We start from the raw sequence: 26,230 nt of genomic DNA, 5'->3' as shown, positions 1-26,230 counted from the left end.
TTTTTTTTTTCAATTGCCCTTAATGAATGTCGATTGCAGTTGCCCCAATAGAGTGAGAGACATTGCTGCGAGGTTTAATATGGACCACGATGCCGTCCTTAATGTTCTACATCCTCAAGCCTGTACGAGTAAGAATATACATCAAAATATAAATGTTGTCCATGACGAATGGGTATTTGAATTAATTACTTTGATCGAATTTTGGAAAAATTTGCAAACAATGTCAGTCTGTATTACAAGATTACATCCTTCCATGGGCACATAAAGGCAAGAATTCATCCTCACATTCACATCAAGGGACAAGTAATAGATTTACAGATATCTCCCTTTCATGACAGTCTGAGCTCCAAATAATCGGCCACTTTTGTGGTGCTCAACTTTGGGGGTTCTGCTGCATGAGGCGAACTAGTGAGTGATAAGGCCCACGTTTAAGGGATTTTCTGATACTGTACACTGATTTTCGATGCCTCTTGTTGATAGTAACAGGAGTCCTTTTTTTGCTCTTCCTTCAGGTGAACATCAGATAGAGCTATTGGGCTTTGTGGCAGCCAAATTTTATGAGGAAAGAGGGGCCTTCAAGCTTTTGGTGAGGAGCAACTATGAGTGCTGGGCTTTAAATTTTCATGATGTGATTCATCCAGTTGAGGTTTCTCATATGTGTGCTCTTTAGATTATTGACACCATCGTGGCTCTGTTCAGAGATTACTTCCCAGGCCCAGGTCAATTGGCAGAGAGGCGGCAGAAACTGGCCCAGATGCTCTCCAGGCTGAAAAAAATCTCTGAAGGTCTGAACCGGCACTGCGTTTCTTTCATAGGAGTGTGGATGCTATCGCTGCTACCGTATATTTTAATCTGCATAGTTTGTAATGGCATTTCAACGCCAGGTGGCACAGTTACTTGAAGTTGCAGAGCATAGGGAGTAACGGGGAGGCGGTACGGAAGCCCGCAGTAGCGCCAAATCAAGCAAATCCCGTTCGATACGATGGAATAATGTACTCTTAAAGTCTGAAAAACGTGCCAAAAATGCTAAATACTGCCTTTAAATAAAGAAATCCAATTAATATTATGTCGAACTTAGTTCACCCTTTTGATCCGGCCCTCCATAATATTTTCTGGTTCTCATGTGGCCCTATGCAAAAAAATAATTTCCCACCCCTGGACAAACAGATAAATATTTCATCGTTTGCAAAGTTAGCTGTTCCAAAATTTATTTTTGACGACTACTTCATAATTTTGTTCCATGTTCCAGTGTATTTATTCAATCTGTCACCTTGTCAATGATTTTACACAATAAAACTGAGATAGTCTTCAATGTGACACAATTTGACTCGACCTACATACGCATTCGGGTTACGTAACCGCCGTACGGCGCTGAGTTCCGTCGTAAACCGGACATCACGACCAGCAGAGGACCGGTGGTGACCTCTAGCGGTAGCCACAAGACTTACATCGACTAAACGTAACTCCTCGTCAGCTGCGCGCTCCATATGCCTGTCAAAGCAGCATAGCAATGGGAAGTTCACCAACAGCGCTGTCAAGTGTTTAAACCTACTCGTAACTAACCGCGTTTTTTTAGTAGAACAACAAAACATCTCCCAGCTCAACCGGCAAAGGTTATTGCTCAACTCTCTTAAAAAAAGGAGAGATGGACCCGAGAGACACAGCTCCGGATTCGTGGGAGCTGGAAGAAGACGCCGAGGCCCCGGCCACCTCGGCGGCTCTCCCGTGCGCCTTCGCCGCACTCAACGTCAACGCCAAGCCGTTTGTCCCCAACCTCAACGCCCCGGCGTTCGTGCCTACCTCCCTTCAAAGCAGCGCTGCCGGAATGCCTCCTTCCGACGGTAAGGTAACACTAAAGCTAGAAAGCAGTTTGTAACTTAGCCTAACTTGCTAACTATCTTGCTAACGCAGCTAGAGTTAGCCCGTTTCTCGTGGCTCACTTGCAACACGTCGACTCCGTGTCGTCACCGGTTACAGCTCATTCATGACTGTGATTACTCCCACACTTTCTGAAACGTGGCCAGCATTATGCGATTAATATCAATAATCGTTTCAAGAAGTTTTGTTTTTCCTCCACTTTAAGGTACCCCTGATCCAGTTGGTAGCAGCATGGAGAGGTGGCACAGACAGTCGCGATGCAGGCACAATGAATGAACTATAACGACTAAATATGATTGTCGTCAGGTTACAAAACCGCGTGATGTGAACGCAGGAGGTGTGCGGGTCAAGTACCGGGGTGCGCCCATTTTCTCGCAGTCATGTTTGAAACGTCAAACTCATCAGGAGTGCCAGGGGGCTCTGTTCAAGTTTCACATAGTGAGCCTTATTTGGATTGCTGGCATTGGGCAACCACAAGACATTGCCTTGTGTGAATGTTATGATGCAACCTCACTGCTCCACTTCCCGACATAGACTTTTCATTGGCTTAAGGTGCACGACCAAGTTTCTCACTTTGGATTTTCACTTTTGACAATTTGTACCCAGCAGATTAAACATCAGTTGGTTATATCACAGGTGGGCAAAGTATGGGGACATTCTCATGCCCATCGAGGATTTACATTAACTAGACCCACCCTTTATTGAACCAAGGCAAATGGTTCACATACAATGTTTGTCAGAAGAGTTCCATTTCAAACCAAAACTAGAACGTAACAGTTTTGAGAAAAGTTGGTCCCAGAATCAGCCAGTGACTTGTTTGTTCACAGCTCCAGTTGAGAACGGCAGCTCAGAGGCAGACATGGCAGCCGACGACGAGACGTGGGAGTTGAACGACGAGCCGGGCGGAGGCGGGGGCGGCGGCGGACAGGAGGACCCGGCCGCGACGGGGGATTGTCCGCCCTACGCTGACAGCCAGGAGGATGAGATGATCATGGAAGAGGAAGAGGAGGAGATCCCTATGCCTAAAGTGGCGCCTTTAACGCCAGATGCGCCCAAGAAAGAACATGTGAATGTTGTCTTCATTGGTCACGTGGGTGCGTAACCTTCGCGGCATCGTCATTGGTGTATGATGACTGCAAAACCACAGTTTAATATGATAACCATCATTTTTATTTGATCTTCAGATGCTGGAAAATCAACTATTGGTGGGCAAATCATGTGAGTAAACATTGCGAAATTATCTTCCACATTTGACCTGTGTACAAAAGCAAAACTGCAGTTCGCACTTGCTGCACGCTATCCATTCCAGCATGGAGTTGAATGTTTTTCTCTCTCTGAGTGTCTGTCCTGCAGTAGTAGCCAACAGGATATTTAATTACACATTATGTAAGATAATTCCGAGTTGATATTTGTGTGTGTGTGTGTGTCTCTTAGGTATTTAACTGGAATGGTGGAAAAACGAACTTTGGAAAAATATGAAAGAGAAGCAAAAGAAAAAAACAGAGAGACATGGTGAGCACTGCTTGGGTTCTATTTTCAAAGTGTCCAAATCTGATTTAATGCCGATTGTTATATGAATGTGTTTTAATGGATCAACTTCATCTACATCTTTATTGGCACGCAGTCTACTAATGCTGTATTTACATTTTTGAAACAACTCAAATAGCACAGATGCCTAAATTTCACTTAAATGACTCCACAAGTGAGTCGTGAAATATTGGGAGTAAATCCAAATACCGGTACTTAAATTATACAAATATCAACTGTTACATCCCCTTTGTTTGTCTTTTTGCTCACTCATCCTCCATTAATTTCAACGAGCCTCCCCTTCATCGCTAATTTGATCCCCTACCCGCAAAGAAGGTCAACATTTGCCGATTTATTTCCCTGTCATTGATTAAAACGAGACAATCCTAGCAGCAGCTTTCACGATGACAATCTGTGCTCAGGGGAAGCTCGCGGCCAAACAAAGTCTTTAGTATGTCACAAAAGCCACCGCGTGTGTAAAAGGCATCCTCCCAAATGACTTTTTAAAGCTCTTTGCGTCACACCTAACACAATAAATACAATTAAGTGACTAACACCTTAAGTATGAGGTGAACATACGGACTTACCTCCCAACTACCGACCTCACTTCTGCAACAAAGCATTACGAGGATCTGTTTTCACAAAATTGTAACTAACGTTACAATTTTCACGTGTCATCTGTCAGGGGAAAAAAAACATCCAGACTTTTATTATATAGGACAATTATGCCACATGGTAAGATAAGGGGCAGGCAGACCAGTAGTATCCATCTTTGAAAACATTCAATTTTGTATTTTTGGACACACGGGATTTCAGCACGACAGCGGTGATAATTTACCTTGAGTGACTATTCTCGTGGCTGCAGGTACCTGTCGTGGGCTCTGGACACAAACCAGGAGGAGCGAGACAAAGGAAAGACTGTGGAGGTGGGAAGGGCATATTTTGAGACGGAGAAAAAACACTTCACAATCCTGGATGCCCCTGGACACAAGAGCTTTGTCCCCAACATGATCGGAGGAGCGTCACAAGCCGATCTGGCTGTCCTGGTGAGGTTGACTTCAATCTCCGAACAGAATGATGTCATGTTTTGTGATTGCGGAACAACTGCCGTCGTTCGCTCTGGGAAATCGTACTCCCGTCGGCTGCTTCCCTGAGTCGAGTTCTTCTTTAATAGAAACTTGTTCGGGTATAACTCTGACAAGTCGTTTTTATCAGATGTGTACATTTTCATGCATGGATGCTAGCGCAGCTTTGTCCACTTCCTGTGGTCAGTTTGTCTTTTACACTTAAAGGATGCCAATGGTAGTATTAACCGCTGCGTAAAATATGTTTGTGTTTTGTCCCCCCCGCCCCACCAACACAAACTTTATAAAAATATATCTTACTGAAACCCAGTGATGTCACTTATAAAGTAAAACAGTACATCACTCGTAAATTTACACTGGAGCTCTGTTGCTATAGTAACAACATAAGCCATATCTGTATGTAAGCCAGAATGTGTCATAGTTTCAAAAATCACTATCTATGCTTATACATGAGTAAAGTCAGAGTTGAATAATATTTGTGTGAAAAACACCTTTAGCCTGTAAATATGAAATGAAGAAATAAAAAGAAATGTAAACATGGCTGTTATTGAGGTAGCTTTTGGAAGATGGCGTATTGTTACGCCTTGCATGCTTTTTGTTTTTTTTTGTTTTCTAACAACCGATTTCTTCCCGGTCTTTGTCAGGTCATCTCGGCGAGAAAGGGCGAGTTTGAGACGGGTTTTGAAAAAGGCGGACAGACTCGGGAGCACGCCATGCTGGCTAAAACGGCAGGCGTCAAACATCTCATTGTCCTGGTCAACAAGATGGACGACCCCACTGTCAACTGGAGTCTCGATAGGTGAACGTGGTGTGGGTGCGATTGCTGCTCTCGTTCAAATTTGACTCGTGACTTCTCAATACAGAGGTGGGCTTGTGGTTAGCTTAGCACCACAGTTCCTCCCACATTGTGCAAACATCGATATTGGGTTCATTGACGTGAAGTGTATGAATGTGAGTGGAGATGTTCAGTTGAGACTTTCGGAAAGAAACATTTGTGCTGGCTCTTTAGACGTTTCCTCTATACTTGCAGGTATGAAGAGTGTAAGGAGAAGCTGGTGCCATTTCTCAAGAAGGTTGGCTTCAACCCCAAAAAGGACATCTACTTTATGCCTTGCTCCGGACTCACAGGTGCCAACCTCAAGGAACCCGTACCTGAATGTCCCTGGTACACGTAAGTGGGACTGTTGGCGTGATGGCTGCAGTTATTCAAACTTTTTTCTCTCTCACTGGAAAACGGAAATGTGTTTGAAAGAACCACTTTGATTTTTTTGTTTTGTTTTTTTTTTTTTGTTCTGTACCAGGGGTTTGCCATTTATTCCCCACTTGGATAGTTTGCCAAACTTCACCAGATCCATCAACGGGCCGGTCAGACTCCCCATCGTAGATAAGTACAAGGTGAGCTGGTGAAAGAAGTTTGAACATGGGTCAGATTGTTTCCAGTTAAGGTGAGGCCAAAAATGACACAATTTCCTCCTCCAAAAGAAAACGCGAGCACAAACACACAAAGGATTGGAATTTATGTGTGTGAATGCTGTTCCTATAATAGCTATATTCCTCAGTCCTCTGATTGCACAATCATGACGTCTGTGATTTATACTGTGACTCTGCTTTGTGATTTTTTTTCCCCCAAACTAATGATTATCAAGATCCACATCTTGCATTGACAAATACAAGAGACAACCTTTACGTAGTCCACTAAGCACAAGTAGAATCAGCACAAAGTAACAAAAAAGTGAGAAGAGTGTTGATGCCCAAAATAAATAAGCACAGCAAAAATCAGGTCCAAAAATATTAGGGTAGTCACATGTATTGTCTTTTCTCTGCGATGTCGTCATCTTCATTGTCCAAGTTGAATAGATAACGGCGCAGCAGTCAATGGCCTCTGGTTTGAAGGTTGCGTCATAGACGTGACTTGTTTTGAGCATCATCGAAAAACTGTCTTACGGTTGTATGTTGTGTGCATGTGATTGTTTTAGGACATGGGTACAGTCATTCTCGGGAAGCTGGAATCCGGAACCATTAGCAAAGCCCAGCAGTTGGTCATGATGCCAAACAGGGTGAGATGTCTTTTTGTTCTTGTCGAATTGTATGGAAAAAATGTTTCCTAAAAGGACTTCTGTGAGAGTGAAATTCTGTCGGGGGGGGGGGCGTTCTGTCTTGCGCATTATATGGGTATTCATGGTCGTCAAGGTCAGATGTTTGATATTTGTAAATATGACATGCAACATTTTAAGTTGCCAAATAATAATGTGAGTGCAGGCAAAATAGGATTGAATAAAATCAGGTTGTCTCATGTTATTTGTGTGGAAACAAATGTATTTTCAGCACATAGTGGAAGTACTGAGCCTCCTAAGCGATGAGGTGGAGACTGATGACGCAGCTCCCGGGGAGAACCTGAAGATGAGGCTCAAGGGCATCGAGGAAGAGGAGATCCTTCCCGGTTTCATCTTGTGCAGCCCCGACAACCTTTGCCACACCGGCCGCACCTTTGACGCTCAGGTGACATACATCGGTTTATGACACTCCCAACATGCATCGTTTTGAGGTGACGAGCAGTACATAATGAAGTAAAATGCAAGAAGAAATCCTGAATGGGTTGCCCAGCAACCCTTTTTGAATTTGATCAGCTACACGATTGTCATTTCAATTGCAAATGATCTCTCCTCTCATATTTCAGATTGTCATCATTGAGCACAAATCAATCATTTGTCCCGGTTACAATGCAGTTCTTCACCTCCATACCTGCATCGAAGAGGTGCAAATCTCAGTAAGTTGCAGCCCAGCCTCCCCAACTGAAGCATTTAAAAAATATATTTATTCTATTTTGTTTTCTGACTGTAAAAAAACAACCTATTGAGGGCACTTACAGCCGTGCATATTAAAACATATTGTGCTGCCCCCTCTGTTATGCATCGTTTAGCCTGACGGTGGCAGTAGTGAGAAAGGCAAAGTTGATCCATAACGTCAAGAAGTAGACGCCAACAAACGACACTAAAGCTGAACATCGGCCGTTTGTTTACACACAATGTTTTCCTGTGAGTTTCTCAACATCTTGGTTTGATTTGCATCCTGATTGCAGGCCTTAATTTGTATGGTGGACAAGAAGACGGGAGAGAAAAGTAAAACACGTCCGCGCTTCGTGAAGCAGGACCAGGTTTGTATCGCCAGGTTCCGGGCAGCGGGAGTCATCTGCATGGAGACTTTCAAGGACTTTCCTCAAATGGGGCGATTCACGCTACGTGATGAAGGTAAGGACACGCCACTCTGGAAGTTTATCTTTGTGCTTTTTCAAATTGTTATTTCTGAGACCTATTTTTCCACCAACCAGGCAAAACCATCGCCATCGGAAAAGTGCTGAAGCTGGTGCCGGACAAGGACTAAATGCAACAGAAATCCAAGTTGTCTAATGCTGCTTGTAACCAGAAGAGGACTGCTGCTCGGGCCAACCACAACAGCGACTCTTTTCTTTATGCTAAACTATGCTAAAGAGAAGAACTTCCAACAACGGAGCGAAGAGGGGAATTAATTGCGTCAAATGAAAATAACAAGACTGGATCAGTTTTTATGATGAACAATCGACAGTGAGAGAGTGTGAGTGTCCAGTGTTCTCATATTGAGAGCTCTGCAATAACACTAATGTAGCGACAGTACATGGCTGAAAACGCTGCCAGCTGGCCATACCAATCGTTTTTACTACGGAGGTGAATGCAGTGTTACTGAGTCTGGAAAAAACAAAAATACAGGATGATTTTGTTCCCTATGAAAACCAACAACAAGATCATACAATTCAAATTCGATGAGTGCAATTCCAATTTAAAAAAAAAAATGAGAGAAGTCCCTTGGACATTTTATTTGTTAGATGTTGCCGTGCCATCAGTTTGTTTAGCCTCACTCACACTGCTCCGAAAAATCAAGGACGAACAAACATGCAACTGTTGCATAACAAAGCCACATGAAAAAATAAATGAATCATGACGCTTGAGTGAAAATTTGTTTTTTTTTTAACTGAATTCAAGGTACTGTATATCCTATGCTGACCTTTTATCTTGTTAGTTGTTAAATTTTCCTCGTGACAGTTTCCACGTTGAATTAAATTATATATTTTTTAAATCAAATTTATTGATAAAAAAAACTAACTCAGAGCGCGTCATGTCGCCGCCTTACAAATTAGATTCAATCATAAACCGAAGGAAACCTGTAAAAAAAGGCGTATAAATAAAGTTTTCATTTACACCAAGTGACGTTGCAGTCCACGTCGTCTGTGATCAACTAGTACGCATGCGCGCGTGTCTGGAACACGTGAAGGCAACATGGACGACAAACGACGAGTTGAACTGGACCGGTCACAGGTAAAACGCTTTGTTTTTATTTTTTTAAACTGAAACACTTACATCGGTTTTTCATTCGGATTGACCAGTAGTGACCGCAACGCCGTACCTTGGTGTATTTGTTAGATGTGAAGCTAACCCACGAGTGAAGTCTTGACTTGTTCAATGCAGGCCTCGAATAATTCTTCCCTGACCACATGAAACCAAATAATATTTTCCCGCAGGTGAATAAGGCAGTTCAAGCCCTGCAGGCATTCCTCAAAAGCAAGTCGACCGGGAAAAAACTTTTCAAGAACGAGTCTCAAAATATCAGCATACTCTTCACCTTATGGAAGATCCCGAGGGAGGCGCAGACCATTCGGATGTAAGTGGATTTTTAATCGTGTTGTATTTTACGTTACACGATGAATATGCAACGACACAGCTTGCGTGTTGTAAAGTTTCCATCGTTTTTTCTCTCACTTTTTTTAAACCTCACATTGTAATGAAGCGTTAATAGTGCTCTGTTGTTGTCTGGTCATCAGTCCATTGCCTCATGCCGAACGCACAAGCTCAGAGGAAGTATGCCTTTTCACTCGAGATGAGCCCCAAATGACCACGGAGCAAACCGTGAGATTTTATAAGAAATTGATGGAAGAGAGGGGAGTCGCTAATGTCACTGAGGTAAACATCATCGGTTGCCAAAGTCATACTGGATCAGACGAGGCCAGCACTAATGACCGTGTCACTCCATCTTTGTCAGATAATCCCATTCAAGGTCCTGAAGACGGAGTACAAACCTTTTGAGGCCAAACGCCGCCTACTGGGGAACTTCAACATGTTTCTCGCCGATGACCGCATTCGTCGCCGTCTGCCTTCCCAACTCGGGAAACACTTCTATGACAAGAAAAGGTCAGATTTGAACATTTTTCAGACCGTATTTTCCTCCAATTTAAAACAGTTCAAGGGACGAAATGGTTAAGGATACGTGCTGACCGCTTTACCTTGTTTTCTAGGGAGCCACTTGCTGTGAACCTGCAAAGCAAACATCTGGCTCAAGTCATCCAAAAAGTGGTCCAGGGTACCAGTGTGAAAATCAACAACAAGGGCTCCTGCTGGTGGGTTTCAAATGTGTTTGCTTGCCCAATTCAATGCCTCTAACCAAAAAGTGGAGTCTACCTCTACTGCGTTGATGCATGCAAAGCTCAACCCTCGCTGGCATGTAATCGTAAAGTGGCCACAATTTGTATTTTGGGACCAGACGTTATCACTGATGTGTTTTTCAGCATGGCGCGTGTGGGCCACAGCGGCATGACTGCTGATGAATTGACGGAAAACATTGAGGCAGCCGTTCAAACTGTGGCGGGAAAAATACGCATGGTGAGTGCAGCCGTTTTATTCAGCGACAATGTCCACATTGTTTGTTCATGAATGCCATAATTTCATTCATGGCATCAACGAAAGCGGAGTTCCTTTTTTTGGGGGGGGGGGGGGGGACAGTATCATTCATTCATTCGTTCATTCATCTTCCGAGCCGCTTGATCCTCACTAGGGTCGCGGGGGGTGCTGGAGCCTATCCCAGCCGTCTTCGGGCAGTAGGCGGGGGACACCCTGAATCGGTTGCCAGCCAATCGCAGGGCACACAGAAACGAACAACCATTCGCACTCACACTCACACCTAGGGACAATTTAGAGTGTTCAATCAGCCTCCCACGCATGTTTTTGGAATATGGGAGGAAACCGGAGCACCCGGAGAAAACCCACGCAGGCCCGGGGAGAACATGCAAACTCCACACAGGGAGGCCGGAGCTGGAATCGAACCCGGTACCTCTGCACTGTGAAGCCGACGTGCTAACCACTGGACTACCGGGCCGCCCAGTATCATTCAGTCATCATTTAACGAGCATTCCTTTTGTCTAAATGCCTGTGCTGTTTTTGCGTAGGCGGGACCAGTGCTGAAGATTATCCACGTGAAGAGTGACAGGTCTGTGGCCCTCCCCATCTACACTTCAGGCCTGAGCCACCTCATGAAGCCCAAAGCCACAGAGGCAGAGAAGGCGAGAACAGATTTGAGCTCGCATGTCTTCCCAAAAAAAGCAGTGGTGTAACCAACCACCTTGTGCATGTTGCATTTCAGGAGTCCGCTGCTGAAGAAACTCCTGAGGACACAAAACAAACCCCCGCAAAGGAAAAGAATGTTAAGAAAAGGAAGGTAGAGGAGGAAGAGGACGACGATGGCGAGGATGAGGAAATTCCCCAACTGGTCCCCATAAAGACCAAGGGCAAAAAGCTGAAAGTGCAGGTCCGTGTTGCACGCAACCGCAAAAATCGTACATTTTGTCAAATAAGTTTTCCGACATTGACTTTTATTTCAAAATATTTTCTCCCTCTTGCTCCTCTTTGTTACAGCACAAGAAAACCAGGCCCGCTGACAAGAAACATGCAAGTGTACTGCTCAAAATGTCCAAGAAATGTGTCAGGTCTACGAAACCAAAAAGAAAAGCAAAAGTATCTAAAATGAAATGAATTTCGTGAGTGACACTGCGCAGTATTTTGTAAGCTTGTAAGTCTTTTCAATCGATTACATCCCAACGTTTCCCCGGGCAAAATGTATCAAATTATCAGATGACTTTTTTTTTTCCTCTGAATAAAATACCTTCACATTCATACTTAATTTAATACTTTTTGCCATCGAACAGGAGAGAATTTGTTATTTTTCTGTCACTATTATTTGCTGGCATAGATAGATGAGCAAAGTTAAATGATTTGTTCTCAATAACTATTTGTCTCACAAAAAAATAAAATAAAATTCAGTGCAACAGCTAAGCTGTGAAAGTAACGAGCATCGGACAGAATTCAATGGTTAATGCGGTACATTACATTGAATACAAATACATTTCCCCTGCCGAGATTCGAACCCTGGATCTCAGGTGAACGAACCCGCGGTGAACCCTCTCGGCCAGCGGTGACCTACCACCGACTGCGCTCCCTTCTCCATACATCCTCAAAAATCGGACGGCCCGCGCCTCGGGGCTCTGGCTTTGACTTGCCGAGAATAAAAGTGTACAGCAGCCGGGAGCCGGCGTGGCCCAGTGGCAAAGGACACGACGGTGCGATTTGACGACGTTCAAATCCTCGTCTCGGCAGTGGGTGCTGAATGAAAGAAAAGGCACGTTCAATGGTGACAAATTTGAATGATGGTAAAAAGCAAACAAGTTCAGTTTAATTATACCAAAACGATCCGTACACAAATATATAAATATTATATATACATGTAGATAAATAAAGAATGTATCTATATATACTGTATATTGCGCGTTGTCCCGCACGCGGTCTGTCCTTCCGCCTGTCCCTTTTCAAAACGTACCTACTTCACTGCGCCGCTCAGGCGGTGGCTCACTACGATCGCGCGGGCATCTTAGCGAAAAAATGTTGTCTACCCACAAGCATTGCAATAAAATTGTTAGTTATTTAGTAGAGCTAAACATCTCTTTATTTTCGCGATAAGCAATGAAGATGAACAAAAAGTTGAACCAAGCAACAACACTTTTGTGGGCCGAATGCCCACCTTACCAGCCTTCCGCAGGAACTACCTGATGAGCCGCCCGGTGTGGGACGAATAAAGGATATCTTATCTTATCTTATAGAACTTAAGTCCACCAGGTGGGACAGATAGTCGGATACAATTCAACTATAGACTGACAGTAACACCTGACGCTTCTACATATATATAACAAAGAACGTCAACGTGAAGGAAAAAGTGGTTAGTGCCAACACCTGGGCTCCAACTCCAGTTCACCAGGTAGGACTCAGAGTCGTATTTGGCTATAGACTGACATTAATGTCTTTCTCTTTTACATATAAAACAGAGAACGTCAATGTGAAGGCGAATGAATTATAAGATATCCTTTATTTGTCCCACAATGGGGAAATTTACAGCCTCCAGCAGCAAGAATGTATGTAGAAACTCAAATATTAGCTACCTGAAATGTTTGTTCAATGACCTTGCATGGTCTAATGGATTTCGATTTCCAATGTCAGCTAACAACAGTCAGAATCATTGTCAAATTCGACCGCAAACTCACAAGAGGCTCGCGCCCGTCGTCGACGGTGTTGACAAGGTCTTAATGAAACGCAATGGCGCCGTCTACTGGTGACTAATAGGAATGACGAACCTTCGACCGAAGTGGCTCTCAACTTTCCAAGTACAGTCCCACCTAAAAAATCTAAATCTCTGGGTACCTTTACCAGGTGGTGTCTCATCATGTTGGTCTTTGTCGTTGTGTTTATGATCCTCTGGACAAGTTGCAACTGGGAAAGTCAATTCCTTTTGCAGACCTGTCAAGCTCGGCCAATAGCTGCCCTTATATATATATATACGCGCGATTCTTGAGGATGAATGTACGAGGAGCGGCGGGTACCCGCAAGTCACCGCTGGCCGAAAGGGTTCGATCACCTGAGATCCAGGGTTCGAATCTGGCAAGGGAAAAATCATTTGTGTTCACTGTACTGTACCGCACTAACCAATGTTTTTTGTCCTATGCTTGTCACTAACCCTAACTAATTAACCACGTGTGCCACTAACCCTAACCAATTAATACTCTGACAACGTGTGACACTAACCCTAAATAAACGTCATGAGAAAATTAGCCTGGCGTTCTTTTCTACGTGTAAACGAACGGACTTTCTTCTTAGCGTCATTCCGCGTTCGGGACAATTCGGAGAGTTCGATTCACCTCCCGTGCATTTGGGAGGATGTGGGACGAAAGCGTTGTACCCGGAGGAAATCCACGCGGCCACGAGGGGGCCTGAGGCGGAGTCAGAGCCCGCAACCCTGCACCGTGAGGTCGAGACACGAACCGCTTCCTCTTTCACCGGGCCACCCGCCGACAGCAAATACTGGGAGTAAATATTTAAAGTGGAAGGTATATTTTCATTCATCGGCGCAGAAACTCAAGTTATTTGAAGTTCAAAAGGAATACAAAGCTGCGGATTTTGCCTCAAGTGCATGCATTACAGGAAGAGTACTTTTTTGTTTTGGTCAGATGCAGCCAATTGAATCATGAGGCAACACGTTTTTATCATAAAAGTAACAACCAATTGTGACCATCAAACTTCAAACCGTGAAGCATGATTGACAACGGGGTGGGGGGGACGGTACTGTATTCACAGCAAATAAAATTGTACAAGAGCCCAACTGCCCCAGGCAGAAACATCACCAGCGCCCCCCAATACGTTTATTCGAGTCATGGCATCTTCTCAAAATCATTCTACACGTTACACATACACCCTCCCCAATGCTTAAAGTAGACCATTTGACAACCCTTCTCACTTTGGTTCAAGAATAAAGACAAACGGAAAGACCCGAGTTTTCCCACTCCCCAAAATCCAATGCCCAACCGACGCGTCGCTGCTTGAGAAGGGTCGGGCCACAGTCCTCCTCGCCTTCGTCTCCAACAAGCCCCCTGCTGCCACCGCCGTCTCCAACAAACCTGCTGCTGCCACCGCCGTCAGACCGAACGGAAGCTACAACCGCTGTTCACGTGCTGCGCCGACGACCGACAGATTTGTGCAACTAGTTGATCGTTTTGTACATGTCATTGACAAAAATACCAAAGGTGCTGAATCATTTTTTTTTTTTTTAAATTGAATTGGTCGTTAGTCTGACTGCGTTGACCGCAACAGGCTCAGTCCCAAATCCCCATCATGCATTCGCATTAATGAGTGAGTTAGTGAGAGCGGCGGCGACAAACACCCCGAGCGGTACTACGACATACTTTTCCCCTGTGGGTTTGGCATTTCACTCTCCCAGTGCCTTGGCCTCTGCCTCTCTCGTTTGGGAACGCTGCGGGGGGGAATAAAAATGGTCACATGCCTCATCATTTTTCATGCAGACGCAAGTCGCCTCAGTAGCCACCTTCACCTTGGAGCCCCTTCGACGAGAGCAAGTGGTCCCTCTTCCAGATCACATCCATGCCAGAGCTCTGGAAGAGGGGGGGGGGGGCATTGTTAGACTGACGCTATTCACGCATTCATTGGCCGTGGGTTTGATGACATTTCAACCCTTCCTTCGTCCAGCAAAACAAGCCTGCCTACACCGTCGCCCACAAAGCAGCATCCCAACTGACAAACACCATAAAGTTGCTCTGGATCCAGACAAGCCACTACACAAACAACTAGCTGACCATCTCCAACACGCCTTGCCAAAGAGCACTCGAGTTCCCACAAAGACACGGGTTCCACCGTCGGTTCCAAACGCACCGGCGCCACCGTTCCCATCAGACATTGACAACCCACGAGGCATGCCGCAAAGCTTAATACTCTGGCCGCTCCTGTTCAGCATTTTCAGGCAGCCCGCGGATGAATTTGCTGGCGCATCCTGTCCCAAATAGCGACTTCACACTGCAAAAAAAACAAAAAATGGAAAACATTCAGGTTCTGCAGGTTTCACGACTCAAACCGTTGGTTCCCTTACTCACGCCTCATGGATCTTGATGCCTCTCGCAGCCCGCAAGTGGACGAATAAAGACGTACTTTGGGCTGTGTTTGGAGCAGAAAGGGCTGAAAATGTGCATTCGTAAAACGATTCAAATCGTGAATCTGTAATATTCACGTTTATAGAACAGCGAATTGGTGAATAACCTGCAAAAGGAGGGTGGGGGGTTAGACATGCAATTGGGCTTCCTCATATTGGCTGAAGGGGGAAAAAAACCCCAAACATTTTTGACCAAGACAGTAAACTTAATCAAACCAGACATGAATCGGAGAAATAAGTGCGTATCACCTGAGAGAAAACGTTCAAACAAACACACCAAAACCTTTCATTGTTCAATTCCCAAGCACAAAGACATCGGTTTTGTCATTTGCAACAATTAAAAAAAAAAAAAAAAAAAAAAAAAAGCTGGCCAGCTTTAAAACAAACCCCCAAAAAGTTGAAAACGCGGCAAGAGAAACGAAGAGCACAATGCACTACATCAAGGGAAAGGCGAACGGGTCGTGGCGTCCGGCAGTCCAACCTCCTACGCTGCAAATCGGGCAACAAACAAAAGGACATCGTGAGAAAGGACGACAAGCGACAAACATTTGCTCGTGTGCTCACTCGTGTCCTCGCTCGGTCGCCATCTTGCCGCAGCTGTGCACCGCGCTCGATTAAATCCCTCCCGCACACCTGACTCTAATTCATTTGCTAGCCTGACGTCACGTCGGCCAATCCGGGCCAACCTTCTTCTACCGCTGCTTGTTCCACGGTGTTTTGCACACGAGCGCCACCTGTTGACCCGCCAGGGTGACTGATTTGGCTTACCCCGGAAATTGCTCGACTTTCGGCCCCAAAGAGATTAACATGGCGTAAAATACGACTTCTTTCTCACCTTCGACAGCCTCCGCTCGTCCTCGTCCACCCGCTGCGCCGCACGCCTGTCCGCAAGATCATGGAAAACTCCAACGACGTGCCTAGTTATCGTGATGGGTATATGGGGTCATTGGGGTGGCATGAAGCGTGTTGACCCAATGATGCACCGTGTGGATCCTGACTCCTGCTGGACTTTCAACGTCCCTGCAGACAACCCACGTGACAGACTGAACTGACCGATTTGATGACAGTGTGACCCATAGAATTGACATAAATGATTTTGTCTTCAAAAATCTTTATTCAGAAAAATACGTTGCTCCGGTGTTTGGAAATTGAGTCTGTTGCTTTCCTTGTATGCTATTTCCCCCACTGTGGAGAACACCCGCTCACATGGTACTGATGACGCCGCCGTACAGAGGAACTCCCTTAAGAGGTGGGAGAGGTTGGGAAAAGTAGTGTGTTGGTTCCTCCAATAGTATTCCCCTCTGTCAGGTACCGCTGGACCTCAGATCGAGCATCTGCCGTTGCGCTTCTTCGCAGTCTCCCCACCTCTTTGCTTTTCTGAATCGCAAAACTTGAATTGTATTCCGCCATCTTTGATAGAATCCTTTCCGGTCTGCTGCTCGACCTCCGTAATGTATCGATTTCCCTCCCATAGGAAACAATGTGAATAATCCCTTCACGCTGAGATTCCTGCCCACGTTATTGTGCGCCGAGTTCAACATTAAATTTGTGAAAATGTCCGTCTTTAAAAACCCATGCTGGCTGGGCAGCGGATTGTAACTCGGCAGTCGATTTAGCGGCTCGCGGTGGCTGCGAATGCTCACATTGGACATCACGCAAGTCATTAATGAGGGATGCTCAAGTCTTGTGAGTTTGTGCAAAGTGCACAAAACTGCAGTGTTTTTTGATTGGGGGGGGGGGGTGAATTGCGATATTTGAGACATTGGAATTTTCGAAATTTGAAGCGTCTTTGTACCTGGCTTGTGCAAAGATGAATCTCCATGGGCATCCATCAGAATAAATGCTTTTTTCTCCCTGCTTTGCTCAGTAGTACAATATGAATATCAAAAAGCAGGGCCAGGAAAAGGCCAGTCAGTTTGCGAGTCTCCATTCAGCGGAGAGCTGTCGAAATGTCTCATGAGTGCTCTGGCAGTGTGCACCTCCAGGCTCAACCTCACATCGAGGTTGTTATGGAGCTGTCACGCTTAGGGTGACAGCACCCAATGTCAACGCCCCTCATACCGCCGACCGCCGATTTATATGTGTTGGAAAGACTTTAAGATCATACGATGAACTGGATGTTTCCACTACTTGGTCAGCAGAGGGCGCAAGTGTGCTCTAAACACTGCATCGCTTTCCTCTGGCTTCGCCCTTTTCTCGTTTTAATTCGATCTATTTACCCTCTATTGCAGTTGTTCATTCAAAAGTGTGCATGTGACATTTGCGGAATGATTCAGAAGTGCAAACAAGACCGGATTAATGCGCAGGTTGTAACCTGGTGCCCCTCATCACAATAGGAAAAAAATACACTACTTCGTTGAAGTGGACACTGGATGAAAAATCGACAGTGATATCAGGACGTATCTACAGTATCGCACATATTTTTGTCAATATTTTATTTATGTTTTCAGGGGGGCAAGACTGATCAAATGGCGTTGCCAGTAATGTAAAATCAGCAGTGGGGATCTTGCATCACAGTGTAAATTAACTGCCCCCCTGACTGTAACTCAAACCACACCCTACTGATATACCTACCTACCTATATATAAATACTGGAGCTTGTCCCAGCCATCAAGTTGGCGGGGTACACCCTGAACAGGTCGCCGGCCAATTGCAGGGCACGCAGACGAGCAACCACAAATCACCTGGGGACAATTTAGAGCGTTCCATTAACCTGCCATGCATGTTTCTGGAATGTGAGAGGAAACTGGAGTACCCGGAAAAAAAAACCACACAGGCACAGGAAGAGTATGCAAACTCCACACAGGAAGGCCAGAGCTGGAATTGAACCCTGTACCTCAAGGCTGTGAGGTTGATGCACTAACCACTGTGTTACCGGCCCACCCGAAATATTTTAAATATACATTAAAAATGAAGAAATCGGCCTCACTGTTCCAATACTTTTGGAAGGGCATGGCTGACTACAGAATTGTTGAGTCATGTATAGTTGGGACGTAAAAATGCCAGTGTCTACTGTTCCTGATATATATATATATGTATATATATATACATACACACACAGACACACATGGTATGCAGTTAAATGTTCTGTTCATATAACAAACAGAACAATTGTAAAAAAAAAATACACAAAATACAAGACAGATACACAGATAGTATAGTGTGCTGTTAAGGTCTTCTCGTTTGCGATAAAACCAGAATTTCCCCATTGCCAAACTAGTTACGGCTTATTCTATTCTACCCTGTTTTTCTTGCTTCACATACTTTTTAAATTTGCAGTAAAAGTTAAAAAATACTGATCCTGCTCACAACCTTGTGGTATCTTTGTCACAAAACATATGTGAATTTTGGCAGTGGATTAGTGGGCGGAGGAGAGGGCGCTCCTCAAGATAACACCGGTGTGGTTCCTTGAGATAACACTCAAACATGAAAAGCCCAAAGACAAGTTTGAATATTTAGTGAAATAGGCGGCTGGAGACGCAATTGCCATTTGTATAAGAATCAGATCAATTTTTGTAAATAAGATAACATTGTCAGATTGTTGCAATGATACGAAGAACAGAGCAGAAAAGCTGCGTGGATAAAATGTTATTTTGATGTTTTCAACTGTTTGCACTGACACGACACGTCAATACAAGCTATAATTTCAGATTACATTAATGGGAAGTGGATCACATTCATAAAATGTAGAATATTAGACTTTTGTTTTCAAATGGAAATCAATCAAAAACATATCGAAGCTGAACAAATTCGTCAGACCACTCCGTCCACATAAAAACAGATTTGGGAACGATCCAAATTATTTTGCTTCCGTCATGGTTAATACCCCAGTAAATGAGATGTTTCATGCAAAATTAGATTTGTGATGTTGAAATATCATGAATGTTGATTTATGATGTAAAAACGATTATGATACTCATAATGGTATTGCAAGTTTTTTTTGGGGGGGGGGTTATGTGTTCTATGAGTGACTTGCATTCTTGAACAGAAAAAAAATGTTTAATTGAGTGCGGACGTTCTGCTTAATTCATTTCCGAGTACCTATTAATTCCCGTAAATTAAATACATTTTTTTAAAAAAAAGATTTTTTTTAGGCCACAATGAAAGTGAAAGAGTGCGCCTTACAGCGCTTAATGATACCGGATGGAATCTAAAACAAATTATGGTCATAGTGGTGTCATAATAAGTTATTAGTCCTCAAATCCACACATCGACAAGAACACTTTAAATGTGTTGTTTTTTTCCTGCAGCTTTATGATGACTTTGATTTCGTCTAAATGATTTTTTTTTAATATGCATTTTATGTCTGAAAAAAAGTCTGTGTGGAAACATCTAGAAAGTTCTCGAAGGTTCTATCAGACGCTTTCCATCTCCAGCCTATCGTAGCGGCTTCTCCTTCAGGGCGGGGAGGAGACCCCCGGAGACATTTAAATAGACCGCCTCGACGCTCTCAACTCTATTCAGCTTTTTCTCTCCAAGCCTGAACCAAACAAAAACAAGCGGCAACATGGTTGTGTGGACCGACCAAGAGCGCACTGCCATCGCCAACATCATGAGCGGCCTGATCTACGAGGATGACGGCCCCAAGGCTCTGACCAGGTACAACCGGGGACTCGATTGTATTTGTAATTTAAACGACATTGCCTAGCCCCTTTCTTGAACTGATCGCTTTTTTTTCCTTGGTCTTGCAGATGTCTGATCGTTTACCCCTGGACCCAGAGATACTTTGGCGCCTTCGGCAACCTCTACAATGCGGAAGCCATCAAGAACAACCCCCAGATTGCCGAACACGGCGCCAAGGTCCTGCACGGTCTGGACCGGGCTCTGAAGAACATGGACAACATCAAGGAAACCTACTCCGAGCTGAGCAAGCTGCACTCTGAGAAGCTGCACGTGGATCCCGATAACTTCAAGGTAAAGAATAGCATCTTTTTTTTTTCCAGTTTGCCAACTCCTCAAAAACGATTTAATCACAATCCTAAATCTCAATTCAATTGTTTTATTTGTATCCTCCCTGCATAGTTGCTGGCTGACTGTTTGACCATCGTCATTGCCGCCAAAATGGGAAGTAGCTTCAACCCAGACATTCAGGCCGCCTGGCAGAAGTTCTTGTCCGTGGTTGTGTACGCTCTGGGAAGGCAGTACTACTAAACCTCAGCCACTCGAAATGGGGATTCCATATGTGATTTCATATGTTTACCTTCTCCAAAACGAAATAAAAACTCACTAAAGCAAATCGATGGAACTGTTTTTTTTTTTTTAATGTCACGGCTCAACGAGTGTCGAAGAGCAAATGACCGAGCGTGAGAATAATAAAAAATGAATTAAGGTTATCATGTTACAGGGGGCATGAAAGAGTTAAAAAAATTGAGTTGGAACTGATCTCCCCCCCCCCCCCCCCCCCCCCCCCCCCATCACATTTATTCCATTCAAGGTCAGAATGAATGACTTTGGATGAAAGGCGGACTACGCCCGGAACTGGTCGCCAGCCAGTTTCGGGGCGCATATTGTAAAAAGGACATAAAAATGTGCACATTGTCACCGAGTAGCCTTCAGACAAAATGTAGCGAGAGTAAAAGTGACCCCGAAATATTTGTTTTAATACCGAATTGCCCCCCTAAAAATGGAATTTTGAATTTTACTTGTCCCTCCTTCCAAGATGAGCAAGTTAGATCCCAAATATAACAGATAAAGTCTGTTCTACAAATTTGGGGTGGGTGATTTTGCTTTTATGCTTTCCCTTGTGAGAATCAACCCTTTTTCTTTTATCAAAGAGAACAACGAGTAGAAAGAACAGAAAATGAAGTCCACACAAACCCTGCTGAAAAAAAAAACTTTTGGGTATCTTGAGGAAGAGAACAACTAATTGCCCTGAAGACAGATAAGCCTAAAACAAGCGTTATTTTTAATATCTTTCAAGTGTCCCAAAGCCTTAACGATGTGTTTCACCCAAAGCAACATTCTTAGTCCAACAAGGTGTGTCATAAAAATTCCAGAACCGGTGCCACCAAACATAAATTTCATATGCCAAATACAAGTCACTCTCCTTAAATCTCACTTACTTGGCCTTCTTTAACATGATTTGATATATTCTTGGGAGGATTCCTCCGGGATGATCTTCTTGATGTCATCCACGTCTTCAAATTATGACCCCCTGGGGAAAGAGAGAGGGGAAAAAAACACACACACACACACAAGGACGGTTGCTCTACAGCAGGTGACACCTACCGAAATATAAAACGTCCAACAAAGTATTTTTGCTTGACACAAAATGTCTTCAGGAGTTGCAAAAGACGACTGGGTGAGATGTTTAAGCTTCATTTCATACGCTGTGTCACTGGCATCTGGCCTGAAACCTCCAGTGACAATTTTGGGAAATTATTTTTTTCATTCAACTGTCCCACTGTTTGGCCACTGATGATGCAATGTTAATGATTAAATGACGTTTGGGGAGTCTTCTGAAAAGTGATTATTTTGGAGGTATGATCCACTGTACCTTCTATCTATCTATATATATATTGCGCGTCGTCCCGGACGCGGTCTGTCCTTCCGTCTGTCCCTTTTCAAAACGTACCTACTTCACCGCGCCACTGCGCTGCTCAGGCAGTGGCTCACTACGATCGCGCGGGCATCTTAGCGAAAAAATGTTGTCTACCCACAAGCATTGCAATAAAATTGTTAGTTATTTAGTAGAGCTAAACATCTCTTTATTTTCGCGATAAGCAATGAAGATGAACAAAAAGTTGAACCAAGCAACAACACTTTTGTGGGCCGAAGGCCCGCCTTACCAGCCTTCCGCAGGAACTAGCTGATGAGCCGCCCGGAGGGCGGCGCACCAGCTAGTGTATTATAAATGGATATAAAATGAATTCAAAGGATTTTATTTATTTATACCTGTATATTTATTGGTATTGTTCAATCCAAAATGATGCGTTTTTCTACCTTGGCTCATGTTGTTAACCGACTTCAAGTAGCTAATAATTTAACAACTGGAGGGGGGAAAAAAAAAAAAACAAATTTCCTGCACATGATTTTCAGATAAGATGAAGAATTATTTTCCGCGCCGGAAGCTAGCGATATTTATTTTTTCAACTGGCACAAGAGAACGGATTCACGAGCAACATCAAGGCAAGGCGTGTTTATTCGTAGAGCACCATTTGTAGGCAAGGCAATTCAAAGTACAGCGGCTGGAATTATGGGGCAAGTAAAATAATTTCATAAAACAGAGAATCCATTACACTCACTGAAATCGAGGGGTGCAGATCGTATTTATTGGTCTTGGATTGTCATGTACTGTACATCGCTAAATGTTAAACTGTTTTCAGCCTGCATTTGAACACTGTCATCGTTCCGGATTTCAGCAGCATAAAACTGAAACACTGCCTGTGATTTGACAAAATCAGGAGTAGAAAGTACAGCTATGTTTTTGAACGGAAGCAAAAGTAAAAGACAGAAAATACCTAGATTTAAAAAAAAACAAGCATGCCATTTATGTCATTGGCTTTCGGGGCACCTATGATTGTGCTCCGCAAAATATGCCAGGCAAGGTATCGGATATATGACACAATTAACTTATTCACTCCCAAAGACGTTTTTAAACGTCTTTTCAGACTTGGTCCAGAATTGGCTGGGACTGAATGAGTTAAGGAAGTCCAGTGTGCATTTCTATGTCGCCCACTTGAACAAATAAATGCCTCCCCCCCCCAAAAAAAAACAATCAGCACCACCTAAGCACAAAAACAGTCTTTCAAAATGATTTGACGCGTGCGACGTTTGAAGGCGTGTTGCACCCTGCACCGAAATAAACGCTGCTCACTCTGCAATATATGTTTCTGATAATATAATTAAAATGTGTACCCGCCCATCTCATCCTGTTTCGAGAGATACAGTACCCCGACTTCAGAGTGTCAAGTACATCACGTCGTGTGATTTCCACGTTTTATTACAACAAATACATCCATAAATACTGTACATGAAATGGTCTGCATACTGTAAGTCGGTGGAGTCTCATCGGTATTTCTCAGCGAGCACCGCTGCGAAAGCCGACAAGAATTTGTCCATTGCGCCGTGCAAGACCTCCGTAAAGTCTTCGCCCATGTGTACAGCCAAGGCCACAAGCATACACTGGGAGAAATGCTGCAGGAGAAAGGGAAAACATCGCGTAGATCATGAATAAAAACTCACCGACTCATTCCAAACTGCTCTGGTTAATTTTATGTTCTACGATGATGTTTATTATTTTCAGGCTTGACTTGCTTACTATTTTTTTTTTAAATGCCTTAAATGAAAGGAAGACTAATCATCAATATTATCTCAAGGATTTAACATTTTAAAACTAAAGTTTATTAATTTTTTTTTTTAAACAAAACTGACACTTTGAGGTTAGCTACCCAATACACAAAAATTAAAGATTGTTAAATAAGTCAAGGGTTTTTTTTCTTATGTTCAAGGTAATTGTGGTCATACCCAAACTGCTTATCCTCACAAGCGGCACGGGTGTTTTCGGGCAGTAGGCGGGGGACACCCTGAACCGTTTGCATACATTGACGACCAACCATTCGCGCTCACAATCAAACCTTAAGACAATTTAGAGGGTTCCAGGAACCTGCCATGCATGTTTTTGGAATGTGGGAAGAAACCGGAGTACCCGCAGAAAACCCACGGGGATAATATGCAAACTCCACACAGGAGCTGGAATCGAAACCTGCACCTCTGCACTGTGAGGCCGACGCGCAACCCAGTCGACCACCAGGCTGCCCCTCAGACGCTTAGAGTGAAATGGCGGCCATCTTTATAACATCATAACCCATGCGCATTCAAATTGGTGCAGATACCTTGAAGTTTGACGGGTCTATCCGAAGCAGGTAGGCATGCAACAACTGCAGCGACGCCAGAGTTTCCGTCAGCCTGCTGATGTTTTGGGCTCCCTCGGCTATGGCTAGAACGATTTTCTTCCCGTGGGTGAAGAGGTGAGTGGAGCCCGGACTGATGTCTAGGTGGGAAAAGTACGTCTTGCTCCCGGGAAAGGCCGTAAACATTCTGAGAATCACATGAGACACAAAAATCAATGGGCAAACGTTCAAGGATGCGCAGTGTAAATCTGTGCTGGGGTGGGTTAGACCAAGTGTTGGTATTTTTTTGCACAGCCATGAAATAGGTGCGGCGTGGTGCATTTTAAATAAAGGCCATCTTCATTGACCACCGACTAAAGCAACTCATCCTTGACATGGCAGGAGAATAAATGAAATAAATTGCGTGTCCTGCGGCAGGTCGAGGAAAGCAAAGTATGTTTAGAAGGAACTGCAAGCAGACCTCCATGGATGAATGACATAAATTTCGCTCGAATAGTCATAGATCTGCGAAGCGGACACCTGGAGATCGCCCCCACCCACATCGTACGTGTCTGTGTGTCTGAATTGATTTCTGCAGTGATTCAGACGTTTCAATGCACGCTATTTTCATACTTCTGAATAGAATACGATGACATCCACTGCACATCAATGCAGAGTGCAGTCTGCCTGAATTTTGATTAAATTCAAGAAAATTGACTCACACTTCCTGCACCAATAGACGTGGGTTCTTAAAATTAAGGTCAAGGATGCCTACACTCTTTGTCCTTGTTAATAAGACAACTTTGGCATACAAGTGGACAACTACATGCTATAGTGAGGGAAAACTGTTCCCTAGTTCACAACCCCGCGTTACTAGTAGCCTACGATGAATGAGAGTCTAAAATTCTTGCAGCTAACATTCGGTGCTTTTCAAGGTCAGTTTAGAATGGCTTTCGTTTTTAAAAGTCAGTCTAGACGAGAGTTTGATTATTCTCATGAGCGTCAAAACACACCAAAACCATGATGTCATATCACTGTCACACAATGTCAACATCATCACTGTTCTATTTACAATATTGTACGACACAAATTTTGTTGCTCTCGGATTTTGGATAAGGTTTGAACCTACCGAAGAAGCGCATCTGCTCCAATGTATTCAGCCGCAGGAGTCAGTTGCCCCCATACATTTTCAAGCAGCTCTTTCTCCTTCTTAGACAGCATTGCGAGCTACTGCACATGAGGGGGGTTTAAAAAAAAAGTGGTCCACAGCTCAACAACAAAAAGAGATTCAAACTCCCCACCCCCAAAAAAACAATCAAACAAAACAAAAAAGGTCATAAACCGTTTTATCACAACACAAAGTAAAAGATATCATCAAGAGAATTATTTCCTTCTTTCCGAAGTAAACTAGGAGTAGTGGTAAAGAGTACGCGGTAGTGGGGGTGTTTTCCCTCGCCTGTTATCAGAGAACAACATTTGGGTGTGGGCTGCATGCCTCCTCGCTATCTTCTGCCTGATGCGCATCATTTGCACGTGTCTTCCATACTGTGATTAAAACAAAAATACTGCAGCTGGAGTGGAGTTTTCCTAATAGTTTGGCATCTCTACCCTCCACAAGGTTCATGTCCAGTTCATGGGTCACTTTGGCAGGGACTCTGCTTTCAGAAGAATTAACTAGTTGGAGGAAGTTAGAAACAAAACAAACAAAAAATGTAAATAGGACAAACTTTCAAACAATTGGTTGAACATGTGGGAAAAAAAATTCGAAACTGTCAGAAAAAAGCCTACCAGAACATTTAAAATTTGATTTGGCGTTCAAAAAGAGGCAATCGTGTGCGAACTCCCGTTTACCATCAATTCAATTAAGCTTGGTTAATTCTGAATGCAGTCATATCCCAGATGCCAGCGTGCACACTCAACACTTCAGTTTTTTTTTTTTTGACAAGAATGACCCCACCCCCCACCCCTCCCAAAAAAAGTCTTGTTGAGTTGTAATGATTAACAGGTCATATGAATGGTGTAATTTTTTGGAATGGTGTATAATTTTAAGCAAATGTATATTTTTCT

General features: G+C 43.8%; 5 protein-coding genes and 1 long non-coding RNA gene across 8 annotated transcripts; 4 read left to right on the top strand and 2 right to left on the bottom strand.

The window, feature by feature from the left end:
- Nucleotides 1–22: 22 nt before the first annotated feature.
- On the top strand, nt 23–1,322 carry dmc1 (DNA meiotic recombinase 1). The gene is made up of 3 exons (XM_052072037.1): nt 23–128; nt 513–586; nt 671–1,322. The coding sequence occupies exons 1-3, from the start codon at nt 23–25 to the stop codon at nt 899–901; spliced, it is 411 nt and encodes a 136-aa protein (XP_051927997.1). The 3' UTR covers nt 902–1,322.
- A 150-nt stretch (nt 1,323–1,472) lies between these two features.
- gspt1 (G1 to S phase transition 1) lies at nt 1,473–8,479 on the top strand. 2 transcript variants are annotated; one of them, XM_052072027.1, is made up of 14 exons: nt 1,696–1,841; nt 2,084–2,134; nt 2,707–2,972; nt 3,063–3,096; nt 3,313–3,390; nt 4,271–4,451; nt 5,135–5,289; nt 5,521–5,661; nt 5,792–5,885; nt 6,467–6,547; nt 6,816–6,989; nt 7,168–7,257; nt 7,570–7,738; nt 7,819–8,479. In XM_052072027.1, the coding sequence occupies exons 3-14, from the start codon at nt 2,738–2,740 to the stop codon at nt 7,869–7,871; spliced, it is 1,485 nt and encodes a 494-aa protein (XP_051927987.1). In that variant the 5' UTR covers nt 1,696–1,841; nt 2,084–2,134; nt 2,707–2,737; the 3' UTR covers nt 7,872–8,479. The 2 variants fall into 2 exon arrangements, with proteins under 2 accessions (XP_051927986.1, XP_051927987.1); XM_052072026.1 differs by lacking the exon at nt 2,084–2,134 and having other exon boundaries at nt 1,473–1,841; nt 2,706–2,972.
- A 242-nt stretch (nt 8,480–8,721) lies between these two features.
- Nucleotides 8,722–11,466, top strand: rsl1d1 (ribosomal L1 domain containing 1). Its single transcript, XM_052072029.1, has 9 exons — nt 8,722–8,839; nt 9,043–9,182; nt 9,343–9,481; nt 9,561–9,709; nt 9,814–9,915; nt 10,084–10,177; nt 10,741–10,854; nt 10,935–11,099; nt 11,207–11,466. Exons 1-9 carry the CDS (start codon nt 8,801–8,803, stop codon nt 11,321–11,323), a joined length of 1,059 nt encoding a protein of 352 aa, XP_051927989.1. The 5' UTR covers nt 8,722–8,800; the 3' UTR covers nt 11,324–11,466.
- A 4,168-nt stretch (nt 11,467–15,634) lies between these two features.
- LOC127604768 (uncharacterized) lies at nt 15,635–16,700 on the bottom strand. Of its 2 annotated transcripts, XR_007963405.1 has the most exons (3): nt 16,653–16,700; nt 16,539–16,615; nt 15,635–16,352 (listed from the first exon to the last, which is right to left on the bottom strand). It is a non-coding gene; the product is annotated as an uncharacterized LOC127604768 (long non-coding RNA). The 2 variants fall into 2 exon arrangements; XR_007963404.1 differs by having other exon boundaries at nt 16,539–16,694.
- Nucleotides 16,701–19,755: 3,055 nt separating this feature from the next.
- Nucleotides 19,756–20,568, top strand: LOC127604763 (hemoglobin subunit beta-1-like). Its single transcript, XM_052072033.1, has 3 exons — nt 19,756–19,931; nt 20,024–20,246; nt 20,355–20,568. The coding sequence occupies exons 1-3, from the start codon at nt 19,840–19,842 to the stop codon at nt 20,481–20,483; spliced, it is 444 nt and encodes a 147-aa protein (XP_051927993.1). The 5' UTR covers nt 19,756–19,839; the 3' UTR covers nt 20,484–20,568.
- Nucleotides 20,569–23,239: 2,671 nt separating this feature from the next.
- Nucleotides 23,240–25,841, bottom strand: zgc:163057 (Hemoglobin subunit alpha-D-like). Its single transcript, XM_052069969.1, has 3 exons — nt 25,293–25,841; nt 24,167–24,371; nt 23,240–23,468 (listed from the first exon to the last, which is right to left on the bottom strand). The coding sequence occupies exons 1-3, from the start codon at nt 25,382–25,384 to the stop codon at nt 23,340–23,342; spliced, it is 426 nt and encodes a 141-aa protein (XP_051925929.1). The 5' UTR covers nt 25,385–25,841; the 3' UTR covers nt 23,240–23,339.
- Between the last annotated feature and the right edge of the window lie 389 nt (nt 25,842–26,230).

The sequence above is a fragment of the Hippocampus zosterae genome, chromosome 7, assembly GCF_025434085.1.
Source record: "Hippocampus zosterae strain Florida chromosome 7, ASM2543408v3, whole genome shotgun sequence".
NCBI classification, from domain to species: Eukaryota; Metazoa; Chordata; class Actinopteri; order Syngnathiformes; family Syngnathidae; genus Hippocampus; species Hippocampus zosterae.
The sequence above is the reverse complement of the archived record's forward strand: the minus strand, read 5'-3'. Positions and strand labels throughout refer to the sequence as shown.